We start from the raw sequence: 18957 nt of genomic DNA on the forward strand, positions 1-18957 counted from the left end.
TGGGGAATGTCTCTGTTCTTGCTAAAGGAAGCACATGCTGATGGTCAATCAGAGAGTAAAGTAGCAGCACCTCTTCCACCCCAGCCTCAGCCATGCCTCCACTGCTTCACACAGGAAATAATGTGTGGGTAGAAGCGAGGCCTAGGGGCACACTCCTGTGACCCTAGCATGCAGCAAAAGGGTTGAGAGGCCCAGGCCAGCCTGTGCTGTCCCGAGGGACTGCCATCTCAAAACACTCAGTGCAAGGCACGAGAGAACAGAAGCCACCCAACAGTAACCTCCAAACAGTGGAACTCTGGTGTGTCTGGGCTCACCAACCACCGACACTCAAGGGGGCTAGCTATTTCATCTGAATTATTTTCAGTTCATCTCACCAAGTTGCCCAGGCTGGCTTCATTCTCTCAAGTGCTAGGATTGCAATGAGCCACCACACCAGGCTGAACGCAACCGAGACTTTAAGTACCAACTTTTAGCGTAAAATAGAAAACAAAACAAAACATACTATCAAAAAAGTGCCATGTTCACAAGCCCTGCAGCGCACATTCTCAGCTGTAAATCTTTTTTTGCTTAGCAGTTTTTTTTTTAAATCCACGCTATTTAAGAAAAAAAAATCTATTTAAGATAGAGAATTATTGCTAAAAGAAAAATGTTGCTGAAGAGATGGCAGTTAAGAATACAAGCCCTTGCACGAACCGGACACTGGTCCCCAGCACCATGTCAGGTAGTTCACAGCCACCGGAAAGGAAAGCTCCGGGAATCTGATGCCTCAGTAGGCACCTGTACTCACACGGAGACCCACACAAACCGCACATACACATAATTAAAAATTGGAAGAAAAGACAAAAAACAAAACAAAACAAAAAACTAACTAGATTTTTAAAAAAGTTCAAAGAATTTTATGTTGAGCCACACACCCAGGAAGTTGAGTTTGAGGCCACCAGCCTGGGCTTCACAGTGACACCGTGTCAAATCAAATTTGTTTTTTTGAGACAAGGTCTCACTGTGTAGCTCTGGCTGCCCTTGAACTCACTGTGTAGACATGCTGGCTTCAAACTCAAAGAAATAGGCTTGCTTCTGTCTCCTGGATGCCGGGATTGAAGGTATGAAACACCACTCTGTCTTCAGAAGATAAAGTTACAGACCTAGCAGGAGATGACCTAGCGGGTGTAAGAGATCGTGCAAGCCCAATCAGCACACAACCATAGTTTCTTACAACCATCTGTGTTCCAGGGTATTGGGGACCCTTTTCTGGCCTCCAAAGCCACAGGGCATGTATACAGTGGACATACATGCATACTGGCAAACACTAATACACATAAAGAAAAATAAACTTTTGTTGTTGATTATTAAGATTTAATATTGATTTATCTTTTAGTTAAACAGTGGTTATGCCTAAACCAGCTATATACCCAAATCACCACGCAGAGACTAGGATGTATTTAATTAACCTAGAGCACAATGCTGGGCAATTGTTACTCCACCCTAAACCTCCAAGCCCGAATAGTTTCCTCCCATTCCGATTTCCCACATTATACTTGCTTTTAGTCATATCTTAGGTCCCATTCATCTCTCCTCCTAGTTCCAAGTCCTCTCCTGCCAATCTCTGCTCGCCGACCATCTCCCACTCTCTTTCTTCTCCTCCTCTGTGGACCAGGATGTCCCACCCTATTCTCTCCATTGCACAGCATTGACTGGTTGTTTTCTTGAAAATACAGAGAACAAATGGTGGCATGTTGACACAGACTTGAGACAGGTGATGCTTAGAATAAGCATCACAATGCAATGTGCAGATTGAAACCAGATAGTAGGGGAGAAATCAGCATTTGAATGAACAAGGGTAAACTGTATACATTTCACAAGAACATTATACCAACACTTCTTTAAAAAAAAAAAATGTGGATTCCCTATGGTTCATGCCTGTAATCCCAGCACTCCTACCTCAAGATGGGAACTGGAGACAGCAGAATTGGCAAGATGTTCCCATATGCAGCAGAGCAGCAGACACAAGAGAGACCCTGCCTCAAAAACAGGCAGAAGGAGAGATGAACTCCCAAAACATTGCCTTCTGACCTCTCAGTGTGTGCTCTGGCACATGTACCTCTGCCAGCAAATAAGGTTTTTTTAAAGTAATTTTTTAGCGAACAGTCACGCAGATTCTGTCCTGACTGCCCTGTCTCTCTCCTAGCATGGGGCCTCCATCAATGCTTCCAACAACAAAGGCAACACAGCCCTGCACGAGGCCGTGACGGGAAGGCACGCCTTGGTGGTGGAGCTGCTGCTGTTTCACGGAGCGTCTGTTGACATCCTGAACAAGAGGCAGTACACGGCTGTGGACTACGCGGACCAGGTGACGGAGGGCTTGATGGCTGAGGGAGCCCCGTGCTCCCGGAAGCACATCATGGATCCATTGTGTTCAAACCAGATGTGAGAGGACAACAGCTGGGTCTTCATTGCTCTGTGCCGAGCCAAATGAACACGCCAGACGGCCACTGGCAGGGCTTGGATACTTGCCAGGGTCACTGGTTGGCAACACCGGAAGTGCCGGTGCTCATTCTTTCTGGGGTAGTTTCAGAGGCACGAGAGAAGGTGGAGCACCTGTCAAATTCTGCTTAGCATTATCTGGCACACACAGATGTTGTCACATCTGGGAAGTGTCGGGTTAGACATCGGCCTGGGTTTGCCAGCCCTATAGCATAATGGAGAGTTTTAGTTATGGATTTAAATCTCAGATTCTGAGAGAATTTAGATCCCCAACTTGCTACTCTCTCCAGTGTAGCAATTCAGTCATGGAGAAAGTCTGTTCCTGTCTTCATTGTGAGTCTTGGCTTTAAACTCCAAATGGACAGCTAGTTGGTTGTTGATTGACCCAATAGAGATGTTAGAGTCACTGTAAATCCAATTATAGGTTTGTGTCATTTTTAAGGGTAAAGGCATGGCTAAATGGGAAGAGCACCTGCCTAGAATCCCCCAGTGGGGGGCTGGGGTGTGGCTCAGTTGTAGAACACCTGCCTAGAATTCCTCAGTGAGGGGCTGGAGGTGGTTCATTGTAGAACCACTGCCTATCATGTCCAGTGTCCTAGGTGACATCTTTAGCACCTCAAGGTGATGGTGAATTTTAGGCGTCCCTTGAATGAGTTGGGGTGTCTATGAGGGTTGATGATACCTAACAGGTAATGCATAGCCTTCCCTCTGCTACTCTCTCAAAGATGGACGACACCAGCTCTGTTCTGTTGTGTGTTGGACAGTTGCTCCTGAACAGCCTCCCAACAACCGGCTAGTAACAGCCCCTCCCGGTGCTCACCCCCATGTGCAGTAGTTGACTGTGCAGGCTGGGGTTCCTAGTGAAAGCCAGAGCGTCTAAATGAAGATCAGGATCTTTTCTGAAACAGTTTCCCTGTTGCAGAGGCTTGAGCTCCTGAGCTCAAGCTATTCTCCAGCCTCAGGAGCTGGGACAGCTGGCCCGTGGTGGGGCCTTGACGTGTCCCGACGGTTGTTTTGTTTCAGAGCTGTCTCAGGGAGGGGTTTCGGTCACACCAATATTGATATTTAGATGGAACCCCCAAGTGATAATCTGCTGAGAAACATTCCAACAACTTAGTGACATCCCCCCCGTTTTAAATTGTAGGATTCAAAAATAATGGAGTTGCTGCAGGTAGTGCCACGATGTGTGGCATCCTTGAACAATGTCGAGGAGACAGACGACAAGGATTATGTGACTGTTACGATCAGGGAAAAATGTAAGTGCTTCAGGCCCCCACCTGCATCCGTCCATTTGGCTGGTTAGTGGTTTCCGTGTGTGTGTGTGTGTGTGTGTGTGTGTGTGTGTGTACGCATGTGTGTGTGAGGTCAGCCTTGGCTGTCATTGCTCGGGAGCTGCCAGTTTGTAGTCAGAGGGCTTCCCACTGGGCTGGAGCTTCTAGAGTAGGCCGGCTGCCGAGGAGGTGGCTCTGCCTGTCTCTGCTTCCCCGGTGCTACAGTTACAAGCACACAAACCCACACATGGCCTGGATGTATGTCTGGGCACCATGCATGTGTTTGGTGCCCTTGGAAGCTAGAAGAGGGTATCAGATGACGTGGAACTGCAGTTGCAGGAATGTGGGTCCCGTGGAGGAGCGGCCAGGGCCTTGAGCCACCACCAGGCCTTTCCTTCGGATCCGGGGCTGGAACGCCGATCTTCTGTGGCAGGCACTTTACCAACCGAGCCAGCTCCCTAGCCCTTCAGTAATCTTTTGGTTTTGTTGTCTTGGGGGTGTTGGGCATGAACCTACATCCTCACACATGCCAAACAGGTACTCCGCTGCTGAGCCCTGCCCCCCAGCCCCAATGTAATTGTTGTCATGCAGGGAGGGAGCCAGGGACCACAGAAACCATGCGAGGTCACGAGGTCAGCTGAGGAGTGTGTTTGGGCTAGTCTTCTAGTTGACTGTCACGATGTTTCCTGCAGAAGTAAGACTGATACTCTTGGGGTCAGCTTAGTGTCAGGCCTCCCATCAGCTGGAGAGAACAGTCTGGATTCTCTCATCCATGTCCTAACGCCAGGTGTTTTTGTACGCTTCAGGTTATCCAGGGCAGATGCTGGCTTTCCCCAGCCCCGAGCCACTTAGACCTGAGGGCCTAAGGCTTTTCCGTGCTAGGAAAGTGCCGACCACTGAGCCGTCTCTCCAGCCCTTCGTGGTTTTCGTTTGCAGGTGCACCCAGGGTGATGGTGATTACATACCTGCCCACCTGTCCAGAATGAGAACTTTATTTTTAAAAGGGGTTCTGTTTTCTGAGCTCTGCAGAACTCAGTTTGAATGCAGTGGCAACCACGTAGAGAGAAACCTGCTGATGTTCCTAGAGAATCCCAGGGCGGCCTTGCCATTACCGGCCGCAGATGAGGAGCCTTGGTATAGTCTGCTTTATCTCACCGGGGCTTGCCTGGTGAGGAACAGCTGTTTGCAGGTTTTTAAAGCACGTGCAGCACTCGGCTTTCTAAGTGTTGGTGAGCTGGGAAGTCGGAGAACTTGTCTGTGCTGCAGTTTTAGTCACCTTTATTTATGAAGTTTTCGGGTGTTTTACCATTTCATTCCCAGGGAACCCCAAAATGTACAACCTACCAGACGAACCTTTTAGGAGACAGTTCTGCCTCGTTAACCCAGGGGGCCGGTTCCAGTGAGTATCTACAGGTTTGACCCTGGGGTTTGTTTGCTCCCTGCGGGAAGATGGGATCTGTGCAGCTTTAACTGCTTGTGCAATGCTGCCATCTGTGGGCAGCTGGCCCACAAGAGCCAGATACTTTGTTTTGAATTAACACTTGGTTTATTCTGCATTTCAGGGAAAGGACTTCAAGGGAGACTCTGGGAAGGGATAGAAGTGTGCCTGATCTTACCGCAGGGTCTCTGCAGGAGGTGAGTACTTACATGGTAGAGGCTTACGGTTTGGCTGTTTCTCCCCTCAAGTCATCTTCATCTTACTATCTCCTTCACGGACTTAGCAAAAAGTTAAACCTTCAGCTCTACAGCGGGGCAGACAAGAGTGTGGAGTTCTGAATAAATTTAAAATTACAGCTCTGGACAAGCATGGTGGCACATGCCTTTAATCCTGGTACCCAGAAGACAGAGGTTGGAGGATCTCTGAGTTCAAGGCTAGCCAGAGCTACACTGTGAGACCCTGTTTCCAAAAAGAAATGTAAAATTGCAGTTCTGAGCTGAGAGAATCCGGGAGAGGTGGAAAGTCACGGTGTACATGGAAAGCTGCAATTCAGTGTTTACAGAAAGCAGAGTAGCCCAATTTTACTGCTTTACAATATTTGAAATAAGGACAGTGTATGTAGGTAGCATGTTATGATCCCCCCCCCACATACATACACATACATAGTTCTTTATGTACCCAACTTCCTTCTGAATCAGTTAAGGCCTGACATGATCTATTATTCCACTGTAAAGTGAAGCTCCAACATGTGCCTCTCCCAGTTGCTGAAGAGAGAGAAGGGACAGTGTGCACGCCACGGGTTTGCTGGAAAAAACTCACAAATGATCATTTAAGAGAATTTCTGCAATAATTAGTGCGACAAATACAGCAATCCCCATCCCACCCCCCCGTTTGAAACAGTTTCATCCTGTAATGTCAGCTGACCTCAAACTCAGGGTAACCTTCATGCCTCAGTTTCCCAAGGACTGGGGTTACAGGTGTGAGCTGCCATGCCCAGCTTGCATGACCAAGTTTGATTTCATATTTTAGTTTTCATACATCCCTCCTCCTGGGCAGGACACGTGTCAGCGTTGACATCTTGCTGAGAGGGCCAGTCAAGTGCCCTCTCCGCTTGCTGTGTGACAATCAAATGCCCTTCCCGTGCAGTTTCTTTGCTGGAAGGGCAGGGGCAGCCACAGCACCTATGATCATGGGGATTAGAGACACACAGAGGACTCCCTGCGTGTCACACGGTGCCCCGCAAGCACCGTTACCACATTCCAGCTGTCGCCGCGCCTGTGGGGTTAGGGTGCTCGGACACCCTGTGGGGAAGCTGCTGCTGTTACGGTGGTCTGGAACGGGACAGGTGTGAACTGAGTTCTCTCTCTTCCTTAGCTAGAGAAGCAGAGAGTCATGGGAAAGCGGAATGATCTGTCGGAGCAGAGCAGGTCTCAGATCCCGGAGGAGGGCAACCAGGGGCTCCCGGAGAGGCAGGCTGCCCCTGGACACAGGCGGATGGTCCGCAGGCACACAGACAACGACGTGGCCATCCCCCTGGTGCCAGAGATGACTGGCCACCTGACCACCCAAGAGGCTAGTGTTTCTCAGTCTTAGCAGGAAGGGACTGGTAAATGCGCTCCTGAGACATGAACCTGTGGTAAGATGGTGAGCGTGAATACTGTGTAGAACTGAGAATACTTCTGAATAACCAGCTGGAGATGGTCCCCTGGGTTTACGACGCTCTCTCCTCTTCAAAGCTAACAAGCTTGAAAAGGAGTGGGAGGGAACCAACAAGCCCCTTCATCTTAGTACTTGGGTTTCCTGGTCTCGGGCAGAGGCTTCGCCATCAGTTCTGCCCTCTGTTGGCTGGAAGGCACTGAATGTCTGTGGTGTGGCAAGTAGGTCCAGAAGTCAGAGAAGCAGTGTCAGTCCTGAGGAACTGTGGCTGCCAGGCTGAGAAGCTCCCTGTCAGGATCAAGAAACAGAACCTGGAAACACTTGCACTGGAAACTGTCTGAATGCCATTTTGATGTCCGTCCCAGTGAAAAGGACCTACCATTCTGCCTTGTTCTACACCGTGTGTACGGGAAAAGCTGGCCATCGCTTTTCCAACGACAGACGCTTGGGTCACTGTGGCACCTCCAGCAGCTTCTGCTCACCCTCGTTTGAGAGCCTCCCCGACACAGCACGCTGGATGGATGGTTTACCAGAGAGAGCGGCTTTGGCACATCTTAAGTCTTTCAATTCAAATTCAAAACTTAGAGCACAAACCGGGTCAGAGTTTAATTTGGAATTTGTTGCCATTGATTCCTTTTTATAACTCTCTATAGATTCTATTATTTTTTTATGTTCCTGATCCTAAAGTTGCAAATGTGGGTTCGCTCTGAGTCCATTTTCAAAGGACTCTGTAAAGGGGAATGGTTTTGTGCACATTCTTGGAAATACTTGTGAATGTATAGAAGGGTGGGGCTGATTATTTTTCTACAAAAGTAATTTATGATTTCTAATTTTCTAATGTGCCTTGGATATGTGCCAAATGATGGGAAAGAAGACAGTAAACTTTATGACTCTTGAGTGTGTCGGCCACTTTTTACTTCTGTGCTGTGACGTTTCTCTGCCACCCTTCCACAGACATGTGAGAACTCCTCCCCAGGGGAGGAGGGATTTGCCTAGTCCCTCTTCCTAAGGTCCCAGTGACAAACCAGAGTGTGACTGAACTGGAGGTTACTCTGAGGGAAGCACTGAGTTTGCTGGGCCTCTTTACAGAGCAATGGGTGGGAAGTCAGTGTCCAGTACGGATGAGGGCTCCTGCCTGTGTCGATGGAGACCTGTTCCCTAGCCTTTCCCTGACTCTCTAGGCCCTCCCTGAGCACGTGCAGTTACAGCAGAATTGTACACAACTGGCTGGAGGTCATTCAGCTGAAGGTCCCATGACTGTCCCCCCCTTCCCATAAAGGACCGGTGACATTCAACAAACTCAGCAGCAGTGATCTTTTGTAAGTGGACACAGCTGATGTGAGGATGATGGTGGTAGTCTGGCTCACGGGAAAGTCCTGTACAACAGTACTGCATGGAAAACGGTCCTCACCGGAAGGATCCAGTGTCCTTTGTATTTAAGGCTGACTGGGCCACACACCTAGATCATTTAGAGCAGACCATCACCCACCTACCTGCTTGGGGTTGATGGGTCAACGCCATATACAATTCTCAAGAGTGCCCACAAAGACATTTTTTCTGGTGGTACTTAAGTTGCCTAGGCTGGCCTTGGACTTTGGTTCCTACCCCTCAGCTTCCTGAGGGGCTGCACAAACACATTCAAAACAGGAAAGAATGAAGGCAGCCTCCTGACACAGAATGAGCCAGCGCAGATGATAAACTGGTTTGACTTTTCCTCCCCTTCCCACTTGAGAATGGGTGTTTGCCAGCTTTTCCATCTGCATGACACATGCCTACAGGCCAGAAGAGGGCATCAGATTCCCTTGAATGGAGTTACGGGTGGTTGTGTGGGTTCTAGGAGTACCATCCAGATCCTCCGCAGAGTGGCCAGTGCTCATTAACAGCTAAGCCACCTCTCTGGCCCTTCCTTTTTCCTTTTTAACAAAAACACTTTATTGGTGTCTGCTGCTCTGGCTCCATGACCTCAAGGTTTACCAGTGCACACAATCTCAAGAGGCAGACACACACTGTTGCAGTTTGCCAGTGCAGACTCCTCGGGCCAACCATTGCAGTGAGAGGTGGGGCAGTTTACAAGTGTGTGTGTGTTTTAAATTGTTTTCCTCACAAGAAAACTTGACATGGCCATTAAGAATTTGCAATGCTTACATCTTTTGTGTTGTGATTCCAAGCACTGCCAGCTCCATGCCTGAAGGCTAAACGTTTGCATGTAGCGTATGAGCTGTCTTCAAGACTGTGTTCTTGCATAAACAGACAACCTTCCATTCCCAAGTGTCCTTCAGCACACCTCAGCCCGTCTTTGGCATGAGGATTGGTAACTGTAAGGAAACGTGTAACAAAACTTACAGAGACATGCCATTTCTTATAAATGCATCATAAAGCAAATTCTAAGCATAACTGGTAAGTTTTGAAAAGTCTTAAGCAGGGCAGAAGATGTGCCTCAGCATTGTTTACTTAGCACTTGTGAAGTTCTGTGTTCAAATCCCAGCACCACACAGACCAGGCATGATGGTACATGTATGTATGGTGGTATATGTATGTAATCTCAGCACTAGAGATGTGGAGGATCATGAGTCTCAGGTTGTCCTTGGCTGAACAGAAAGGTGGGACAAGGTTTGGACATAATGAAACCTCCTTAAGAACAGTAACAACACCTCCTCCTCACCACCCACCCACCCCCACCCACCCCCACTGTAAAAACCCTGTGAACCAACACCACCCACAAAATCGCACAGGTTTTGACTATGACAGCAAAATCCTGAACAAGGACTGACAATTCTTTTCTTTGCTTTTTTTTTTTTTTAGGATTTACTTTTATTATGTATGTGTGTGTGCTTATAAGGAGGTTCATGGGTAGGTTTCTGAGGCCAGAGGGTATCCAATCCCCTGGCGCTGAAGGTACAGGAGGTTGTGAGCTGCCCAACATGAATGCTGGGAGGACTTGTGCCCTCTGTGCTCGCAGACACTTAAGTCATCGCTCTGGTCTACTTGTAAACATGTCACTGTTCAACAGTTACCACAGGGGAGTAGTTAGTTTGCGGAAGTATCGCTCTAGTCGTTTTGGATCCAAGTAGCATTTGTTGGATAATGTAAACCTGAGGCCTCTAAAAAGTAAATGAGATCAAAAGCTGGGAATCTGAATGCTACCTGCAGGAAGAGGAAACAACCCTGTCTTAAGAATGCTGGATGTGCTCAGAGCTTAGAGCTCATTCGCTTGCCCAGGGGTTTTGTTCCCTTGATGTCTCTGACTGCTGGCATAGCTGCTATTTCTCCATCTCACGTTAATGTCCCAGCTACAAAGCACTGCCACCATTTAAAAGCTTTTGGTAGGAAGGAAAAAAATAATTCAAAATGCAGACCTTCTTGTGAATTGCTTGTGACTCTGAAACACCCAAACTGCTATAGTTTGAGTACAAGTTTATTTTTTCAAAAGGCATCTAGACAATAAGTAAACATTCAAAAGGCTGTAACTGGCCTAGACACTGCTCCAGAAGTCTAAGCACTTCCTGTTAGTAATCATCTTCATCAGAGTCCATCACTTTTCTTCTGTTGAACTAGGGGAAATGAAAGGGATGTCAGACACTTTATAAAGCCTCAGATTTTCAGAGAAAAACATTTTTAATGACTCATGTGAGGCCTGTGCGTGTCTTTAAAACAGTAAGTGAAGAAAGAAACTTAAAAATTACTCTTTCAAAAAAAGAATTACTCGCTCCACATAGCCAGACCTCTTCCCAACCACATTACAGAATCAAAGTGTCTAAACGCTCAGAGGCACTGTGGTAGCTCAGGTGCACACCAAGAACAGCGCAGCCTTCCTTTCTGCCACGCATCCAGCACTTACTTTAACTGTTGTCTTCTTTTCTGTCTGCTGGCTGACTTTCTCAAGTATTTCTATTAAGCCTTGTTCTGACACCTGTAAACAGAAGTTTCCAAGCAAACATCTGTAAGCAAACATCAATCACTGGTAGGTCTTTCCAAGACATAGATCAGGAGGGACAGAGCAGAGGGACTGTCAGTACAAGGGAGGCAATGACAAGCACTGTGTGAAAGGTCACAAAGGCACGGATACGCCAACTCTGCCCACACCACCCCAGAGACAACACCCTCAAAAAAGATCTAGTTCTCTCCAGCTTTCAGTGCAGGCAGGGCTTGTGTGGCTGCTGAAGCTTCATGAGTGGACTTCCAAAACACAATGCTCATGATGGCAGCCAGCCAGACACGCACATGCTCACATGCACGTGCCAAGGACTTCAACCTCCCCTCACAGGTGCCAAGTAAGCCCAGCTTCTGCCAATACTGGTGGTATTTTAATTGATACTGACAAAACCTGTTCCCAGTGAAAGAATAATTTAAGCCAGGTGACTCTAATAGTCACTGGGACACACTGACACAAACAATATTCCACAGAGACAATGGCAGGAAAGGAGAAAACTGAGCATTTGGGATATGCAATCATTACTCAAGATTTACAGTGGGGGTGATTAATCTCTCCTTTAAAACTTTTTTGGATTCAACAAGAATTCTCTAGTCAAATATGGAAATTACTCAGTGCAGCTGATTTTTTAAAGTTTTAAGAATTCATGTGCACGAGTGGTTTGCACATGTGTGCATACTCGAGTGTGAGTGTATGTGTGTGCTACATCCATGTGTGGAGATGAGAAGTGGGCACTGGATCACCTGGAGCTGGAGCTGCAGGCAGCTGTGTGGCACCTCATGTGGTGCCGAGAACCATCTTCTGTAAGGGACCAGCACTGCCACTGCTGAGCCACACGCCAGCCCCAAAGCCCCGGTTCCACACTGTGGCACCACCTGCTCCTTCAGGCAGTCTGGACTCACCTTCCCACTTAGCTGTCCGTATCGTGCCATCTGTATAAGGTAGTTCTCTACCGCTTTAGTTTTTTCAGGCTTTACAAGCGCTAAGTTACTTACTATAAAGAAGAAAACACAAACATATATATATATATGCGAAAAAAAGCACAAAGACTAAATGCACTAATTATACCTTAAAACTATTCACTGACACTTCCCAAGGATTTCACAAGCTTGTCTGTCGACAGGCAAAAGGCAGATAAAGGCAGACAGTACAGTTATGCCTCTTATGAACAACATCAGAGTTCAGCCTTGTCAATCTCATGTCGTTCACTCACTGGCAGGAAAGCCAAGCTTAACCTTCAGTTCTCAGGTTCTGACTCCATGCTTTCTTGCTTCTGTTAGCGTACAGCTGCCTGTGAAATGATGGTGCAATTCATCTACAGCTGTCTCTCCTAAACCAAGGTCCAACAGAAAAGATGCTGCTTCACTCTGGCTCATCCTTTCCGCTTTACATTTTACTATGAAAACTCTGGACAAAAACTAAAACAGAGAATACAATCAATCCCTAGCTCTTCATCGCCAAGACAACTCCTAGCAACACACTTTACTGAAAAATGTCCTCAATGGGATCTTTATAAGGAAGGAAATACTTCCATTATAAACAATCTCTCTCAAGGTTTATACACTTAATACTTCTTACAATGTATTTCAAGTACTTTAAACAAACATTTGTTCTGATTAGAACAATAACTCCATATATGTATCTACACATCCAATTACCTCAAGCCAATTTTATGGGAATAAGGGAAATTAAAGATGCTTACACCTGGCCCGGGCTGACTGATCCAGAACTTGTGCTAAGATACTGTTTCTCATTTCTGCTTCCCTACAACAAAACACAGGTCACATAAGATTAGAACTAAGCTGTCATCTGAGTGTACGAAGTCGATTATTCAATGCCTCTTTAAAAATATATTTACATTTATTTATTTATTTATTATGGGGGGAGGCACACCATAGCGCACATATGGATGTCAGAGAACATTTTTGGGGACTCAGTTTGCTCCTTTCACCATGTGGGGCCTGAAGACTGAACTTAGATCATCAGGCTTGATGGCAAGTGCCCCTGCCTGCTCAGCCACCAGCAAGCCACTCTGAGACACCTGTAGTTCAGACTGGATGATGCTAGGTGCCTTTGCCTTCTAAGAGCCAGTTCTATGGTGGAAGCTACCAGAATGGCAGGACACTATTTCATGAACTGGTATGCCAGTTCAGCAATCACTACCAACATCAAGTACCTAGTGTGACACAGGAGGCTGCAATTTAAGGACTGAGTATACTTTCTTTAGGGAGGACACACAGACCGATGGAGACTCTGAAAAAGAAAAACTGGGGCCCAGGCAGAACCAGATCCTATGAAATTCTAACTCTGCAGTTATTCTTGCTTCTTCCTGAATACTCAAGGATGGACCATGGCACACTGCTTCCAAACCTTTTTGGAGAAAGGGTTTAGGTACGGAGCTCAGGCTGGCTCAGAATTCACTATGTAGCCAAGGCTGGTCTCAAACCCTTCACCTTCCTTCCTCAGACTCCTGAGTTTACTGTGCATCATACTCTGCTTTAAGTGGGAGACTTAAACCATTTCTCTAAGGCAGTCAGTCATCCAAGAAACCTATCAGACAAAGCAGACAGCAGCACACATGGTCCTGCAGAATTAAGGGACAGGTGGAGCTGGTTATGCCCACTATCAAAGGCTCATAGAACCAGACTTAAAAAGTGTATTTCCTTAAGCCACTTTCTCAGCGTTTCTGAGTCTAAGCCACTATGGGTTATAAGATGGACCAGTCTGTTTTGCCATAGGAGAACTTGAACCCAGGGCTCGCATATATTAGAAAACGCTCTACCGCCATGTTATATCCCTAGCCCCTCTTTTAAAAATTTTCATTTTGACACAGGGTCTCGTTAGGCTGCCAGGCAGGCCTGGAACTTGAGATCCTCCTGTCTCAGGCTCCCACACAGTTATAATTAGAGGCATGAGCCACCACTGGCTTTATGTACTCAAAGAATGAAAAAGAGACCCTAGAGGAGGGTCCCTGAGTGGAAACGGAAAATCAAACAAGCTTCTCTGAGGATGTGGACTTAATAGGTTTACCCTTGCAGGCTGCTAGAGGGGGTGGGGGACAAGGGACCACTGGACCGAGTGCTCAGATCTGAAATGTACCGAAGAACTGGCAAAGGCAAAAGTAGAGTGTGATGTATTCACTCATCAAATGTCTGTATGTTCTTGCATGAAGTGCCCTGCCATGTGCAGGGTTAGACCAGCCAGTGTAAGGGAGTGTTTACTCAACACCATGAGGTCCTGGGTCTAGAAAGTCCTAGGACACAATTCTATTATTATCCTTAGTAGAAAGGCATTAGGCAGAATTCAAAACAGGTGTTAAGGGAACTCCATCAGCACTTACTGACTCAAACTAAAAAGGAAATTACCCTGATGTGGACTTATTAGAAATTCACTACATTAGAACATTCACTAAGCATCACACACCAATTACAACTACTAAATAAAAGAGAAAACAAAAAACAACAACAACAACAACAAAAACACCAACTCAATCTATGAAACCACCCTTCCAGAAAGTTCCAACTGTAGCCCATACCTTTGCTTTGCTTCCTGTTGGGATGCATCACCAGGATCCTGAAAAAAATAATTTTACCTTTTAATCGAGTGGAACTTCAAGAGAGAGAAAACAGAAGTTACTGCAGGGGTGGAGGAAAGGGGTGGGGTGGGGTGAGTCGCATCTGTAACCATAGTTAACACTCAGGGGGACAGGGGATCTCCGGTTACCAGCCAGCCCTGGGGGTATAAACAGAGACCCTATTCAAAATAAAGTAAAATAACAAATAAAAACAAAACAAGGACTTATTTTCTTTCTGTCTGACGGGCTCCTGAGGTGGAAACTAGGCCTGAGAAAAATCAACGAGTCAGTTTCCATTTGCAGTGTTTTTGTTTTATTAAATAAGGAGAGGCTGATGGTGAAACTGTATGTGTGTGTGTGGAGGGGGGGGGGGTAGGGTGTCCAGCGTGCTAGGCAAGCACTGTAGACCAGGCTAACCCCCAGCCCCACATTTACTAAGTGAGGACGAGCTTCTAAAGTCAGTCTAATGGAATGCTTGGGAACGCACACAGTCCTGGAGAGGCCCGTTGTCATGGAGCCCTATTTTTTACCAGCGAGAAGACGGTCTGGAAAAGGGAGCCTGGCTTGGCACGAAGGACGCTGGTTCACGGGGTGCTGCCATCGAGGCCACCAGGGACTCGCTCCCCACCCGCCACTCCCTCCTGGACAGCATCTCGGGGACCGAGCATCACCCTCGAGAGTCCTCCACGGTCCGACTCCCGCCCCGGGACACGCCTTCGGGGCGGCGTCCTCGGCACCCCGAGCCCAGAGGACCCTCATCCCAGCGGGTCCAGCTTGGGGCTCGACGTCGGCGAAGACCGAGATGCCGGGGCGACCCGAGGGCGCGTACACGCCCCGGGCGGGAGCCCCGGGGAAGCGGAGAGGCCGCGGCAGCCTCCGGGGACCGCCCTCCCCCGCACACACACGGAGCCGCGGGGTCCGCGAGGCCGTCGGCCCGCCCGCTCGCTCACCCCGTGCTTGGCCTGCAGCTCGGCCAGCCTCTGCTTCCTCAGCGCCTCGAGCTCTTCGTCCGCCATGGCGCGGCCGTCCCACGTCGCGCAGGCGCGGCGGCCGTCAAGGGGGTCGCGCAGCCGCAGCCGCAGCCGCCCGCGGGTACACTCCGAGCCCGGCGTCCGCGACCGCGCAGGCGCGAGTGGTGCTCAGGCATCAACAATCAAGCCCCGAGCCGCGGCTGCCCCGCCTCTGCCAGGGCGCCTTGCGGAGGACCGATCCCGCGATGAGAAGAGGCGCAGAGCCTCTAGGCGGGCGTTTGTGGGTCCCAGGCCATGGCTACGCCTTAACCCTTTGCCCGCCCCCGAAATCGTCTAGTTGTAAGGCATCATCGCTCAGCAAAGATAATTAGGGGTTTCAACTTACTGGCGAGAACGCGGGGGCTCAGAGAGGCGAAGTAGGGGTTAGAAATGTTCTAGAACTAGATCGTGGCGACGGTTGTGCATTGTTTGCGTACTCTAAAACCCCGTTCGATTGTAGACTTCTAGGCGATTGAGACACCGAACTGCCAGGAGGGAGTGGAAGAGACTACCTGGGGCCACCAGAAAGCTTAGTGAAAGCCAAGTCAGCTGGAAGGTGGGAGGGCGTGCGAGTGACCCTTACAGATTGGCAATGGGGCAGCGCAGTAAAGTGTAAACCTTCACTGACATCCTGTCAGCCTTACCCCTAGCCCCAGAGCCTTTACTGAGAAGATGCTCTCTCTCTTGAGAGGGAGGGGTTGGAGGGAAGGGGATGTCTGACGAGGAAGCGTTAGACCCTGGGTTTGAGTTCTAGGCAATCGTGTTGGGAATCGGACCCTGGTCCTCTGGAAGAGTAATACACACTGAACCACTGAACCATCGCCCCAGCCCACTGAATTACCTACATCACACTGTTGAGCAATGTTCACCCTTTATACATAACTTCTTCATCACCACAAACTGGCGCTCCACTAAGTAGAAATTACTCATTTCCCCCGATTCCCACCGCAAAACAATACTTCTGTCTGTATAAAGCTGCGGATTCATGCAATATTTCCCTATTTGTGACTGGCATATTTGACCAATCATATAACATCTTCAGGTTTTTACCCGTGTTGCACTGGAGATGCCTGCAAACTGCCGGTCCAGGTGTGTCTCAGCTTGCCATCAGTAGTGAGACCTTGTCTGCAAACAAGTTCTCCCCCCCCCCCACCATTGCATTGCTTTCATGGCTGCACTTACTGTATAAAGTACTTTAGGTGTATCCGTCAACTTAGTCTTGCTTTCGCTTCTTGTCTATTGTGAGTAAAGGCCCTATCAGTGTTGGTGTACAAGTGCCTGCTGACAACCTGCCTTCAGTTATTTAGGAAAAAAAAATTAAATATATATGTATATCCATGAATAGAATTGCTGGACCTATGCTATCTTAGTTACTGTGATAGTTTGAATGAAAATGATCCCCCAGAGGCTCACAGGGAGTGGCACAATTGGAGAGTGCAATCTTGTTAGAGTAGGTGTGTCGCTGTTGGAGGAAGTGTGTCCCTGGGGCTTTGAGGTTTCAAGTGCACTCAAGCCAGGCCCAGTGTCATTCTTCCAGCTGCCTGTGTTTCTGGATGTAGGACTCTCAGCTACCTCTCCAGCACCATGTCTGCCTGCACTATGCCACGCTTCTTGCCGTGATGACAGTGGACTAAGCCTCTGAACCTATAAGCAAGTGAAATAAGTGGCTTCCTTTATAAGAGATGCTGTGGTCATGGTGTCTCTTCACAGCAGTAGAAACCTAACCAAGACAGTTTTCCACTGCCGTGACAAAATACCACGACCAAGGCAATTTATACAAGAAAGCTTTTAATTTGGAGCTCACAGTTGCAGAGGATTAGCTCCACGGCCATCATTATGGGGGCATGGCAATAAACAGGCCTGCAGGCATGGCGCTGCAGCAGTAGCTGGGCTCTCACATCTTGAGATGCCAATCATGAGGCAGAGAGAGCTAACGTGGACCGGTTTAGGATTTTGAAACTTCAAAGCCCCAAGCGACACCCTTCCTCCAACAACGCCACACCTCCTCCGGCAAGACCACACCTCCTCCAACAAGGCCACACCTCCTCCAGCTAGGCCACGCCTTCTCCAACAAAGCTACACCCTCAACAAGACCCTCCTCCTCCAACCAGGCCACACCTCCTCCAGCAAGATCATGCCTCCTAACCCTTCTCAAATGCGTACCTGTCTCAGCCTCTCCGTCGTTCTGACAGCATTTGACACTCAACAGACCTCCAACTAGAAGCCGTGACCTCTTCACCAGCCGTCCCTTCCATTGCTCATCACCTTGGTAAATGACACCACTTATTAACTGAGAAAATGTGCCTGTCACGTAAGTGTGGCAACCTGAGTTCACGTCTCTTCTACCCACGTGCAAAGCAGAACCCCACCTAGAATCCCAGCCCTCAAGGTACGAGGCCAGTCCCTGGGGCTTGCTGGACAACCAGGCTGACCAAAGTAGACTACGGCCAGGTGACGGCACACACGTGCGATCCCAGCACTCAGCGGGGCAGAGGCTGGAGGTTCGCTGTGAGTTCGAGACCAGCCTAGTCTACAAATCAGGTCCAGGACAGCCAAGGCAACACAGAGAAACCCTGTCTTCAGAAGAAAAAGAAAAAAAAAGGCAAACAGACTCTTTCCTCAAAACATAAGGTGAAGAATGTCAACCTCTGGTCTGCACATGCACACACGTCCGAACACACCTGTAACTCTTGTGTGACAGACTTTCCCTAGGAAGACACAGCACATACATGTCTATTCAGCCCAGAAAGGGAACCATAAAGACAGACCAAAGTAAGAACGGCACCAAAGGCTAACGTTGTGACTCGCTGGGTTTTGACTGGAGTTACAGGGTTTGGACAGGGAGGGTGACTTCAGGAGTGGGGTTGACTCAGAAAGCTGGCACATCTGTGAAAAGCCCACCCCGGCACGGGTGACGGTGACTCTTGAGCGCTGCTGAAATCTCTCCAACCAGTGGTTTACTGCGGAGCGGCCCTCCGGAATCTGCCAAATGTTCGTTCTCCCAGACTTGTGATATTTTGTTTACTTCCGTGTGCTTGGAAAGAGAAATCTCTCCCGTTGAGGCAGGGATCTGAACACTCAGTCCCCAGTGGGTGGTGCCTTTGGGGGAGGTTAAGGAACCTTTCCGAGATTCAGCCTTACTGGAGGAAGTACCTCAGTGGGGGCGGGCTTTTTCAGTTTCTAGCCTTACCCTCTTCTTGTTTGGTGCCTCTGGGCCACGTGATCTTCTCCCTTCTTGCTCCAGCCACCTACCGTCATGCCATTTTGACTCTCCCCCTGGAACCATAAGCCCCAGTAAACTCTTCCTTTTGTTGTCGTTGTTGTTTTGGAGACAGAGTTTCTCTGCATAACCTTTCTGGCTGTCCTGGAATTCACTCTGTTGACCAGGCTGTCCTCAAACTCACAAAGATCCACCTGCCTTTGCCCCCCCAATGCTGGTATTAAAGGGGTGTGCCACCACCACCCGCTTACTCTTCCTTTTTTAAAGTTCCTTTGGGGCACGGTGTTTTATCATGGCGACCAAAACTGACTGTCACACCTCCTGAGTCTCATGAGCTTTCCCCTCTAGAGGGAATGTTTCGGTTTGGAGGACACTG

At 48.5% G+C, this 18957-nt stretch overlaps 2 protein-coding genes across 3 annotated transcripts in view; one reads left to right on the forward strand and one right to left on the reverse strand.

The window, feature by feature from the left end:
* Ankrd27 (ankyrin repeat domain 27) overlaps positions 1-7743 on the forward strand; it is a 47232-nt gene extending 39489 nt beyond the window's left edge. The window contains exons 25-29 of the mRNA XM_060366724.1: positions 2186-2347; positions 3626-3737; positions 5073-5151; positions 5315-5387; positions 6565-7743. Coding sequence (XP_060222707.1) covers positions 2186-2347; positions 3626-3737; positions 5073-5151; positions 5315-5387; positions 6565-6783 — 645 coding nt within the window. The 3' untranslated portion in view covers positions 6784-7743. The remainder of the gene's footprint in view (positions 1-2185; positions 2348-3625; positions 3738-5072; positions 5152-5314; positions 5388-6564) is intronic.
* On the reverse strand, positions 5746-15483 carry Pdcd5 (programmed cell death 5). Of its 2 annotated transcripts, none has more exons than XM_060366726.1 (6): positions 15302-15483; positions 14313-14350; positions 12480-12541; positions 11680-11771; positions 10685-10756; positions 5746-7134 (listed from the first exon to the last, which is right to left on the reverse strand). In XM_060366726.1, the coding sequence occupies exons 1-6, from the start codon at positions 15365-15367 to the stop codon at positions 7081-7083; spliced, it is 384 nt and encodes a 127-aa protein (XP_060222709.1). In that variant the 5' UTR covers positions 15368-15483; the 3' UTR covers positions 5746-7080. The 2 variants fall into 2 exon arrangements, with proteins under 2 accessions (XP_060222709.1, XP_021519682.1); XM_021664007.2 differs by lacking the exon at positions 5746-7134 and adding an exon at positions 10244-10397.
* Between the last annotated feature and the right edge of the window lie 3474 nt (positions 15484-18957).

Source organism: Meriones unguiculatus, chromosome 14, assembly GCF_030254825.1.
Source record: "Meriones unguiculatus strain TT.TT164.6M chromosome 14, Bangor_MerUng_6.1, whole genome shotgun sequence".
Taxonomy (NCBI): domain Eukaryota; kingdom Metazoa; phylum Chordata; class Mammalia; order Rodentia; family Muridae; genus Meriones; species Meriones unguiculatus.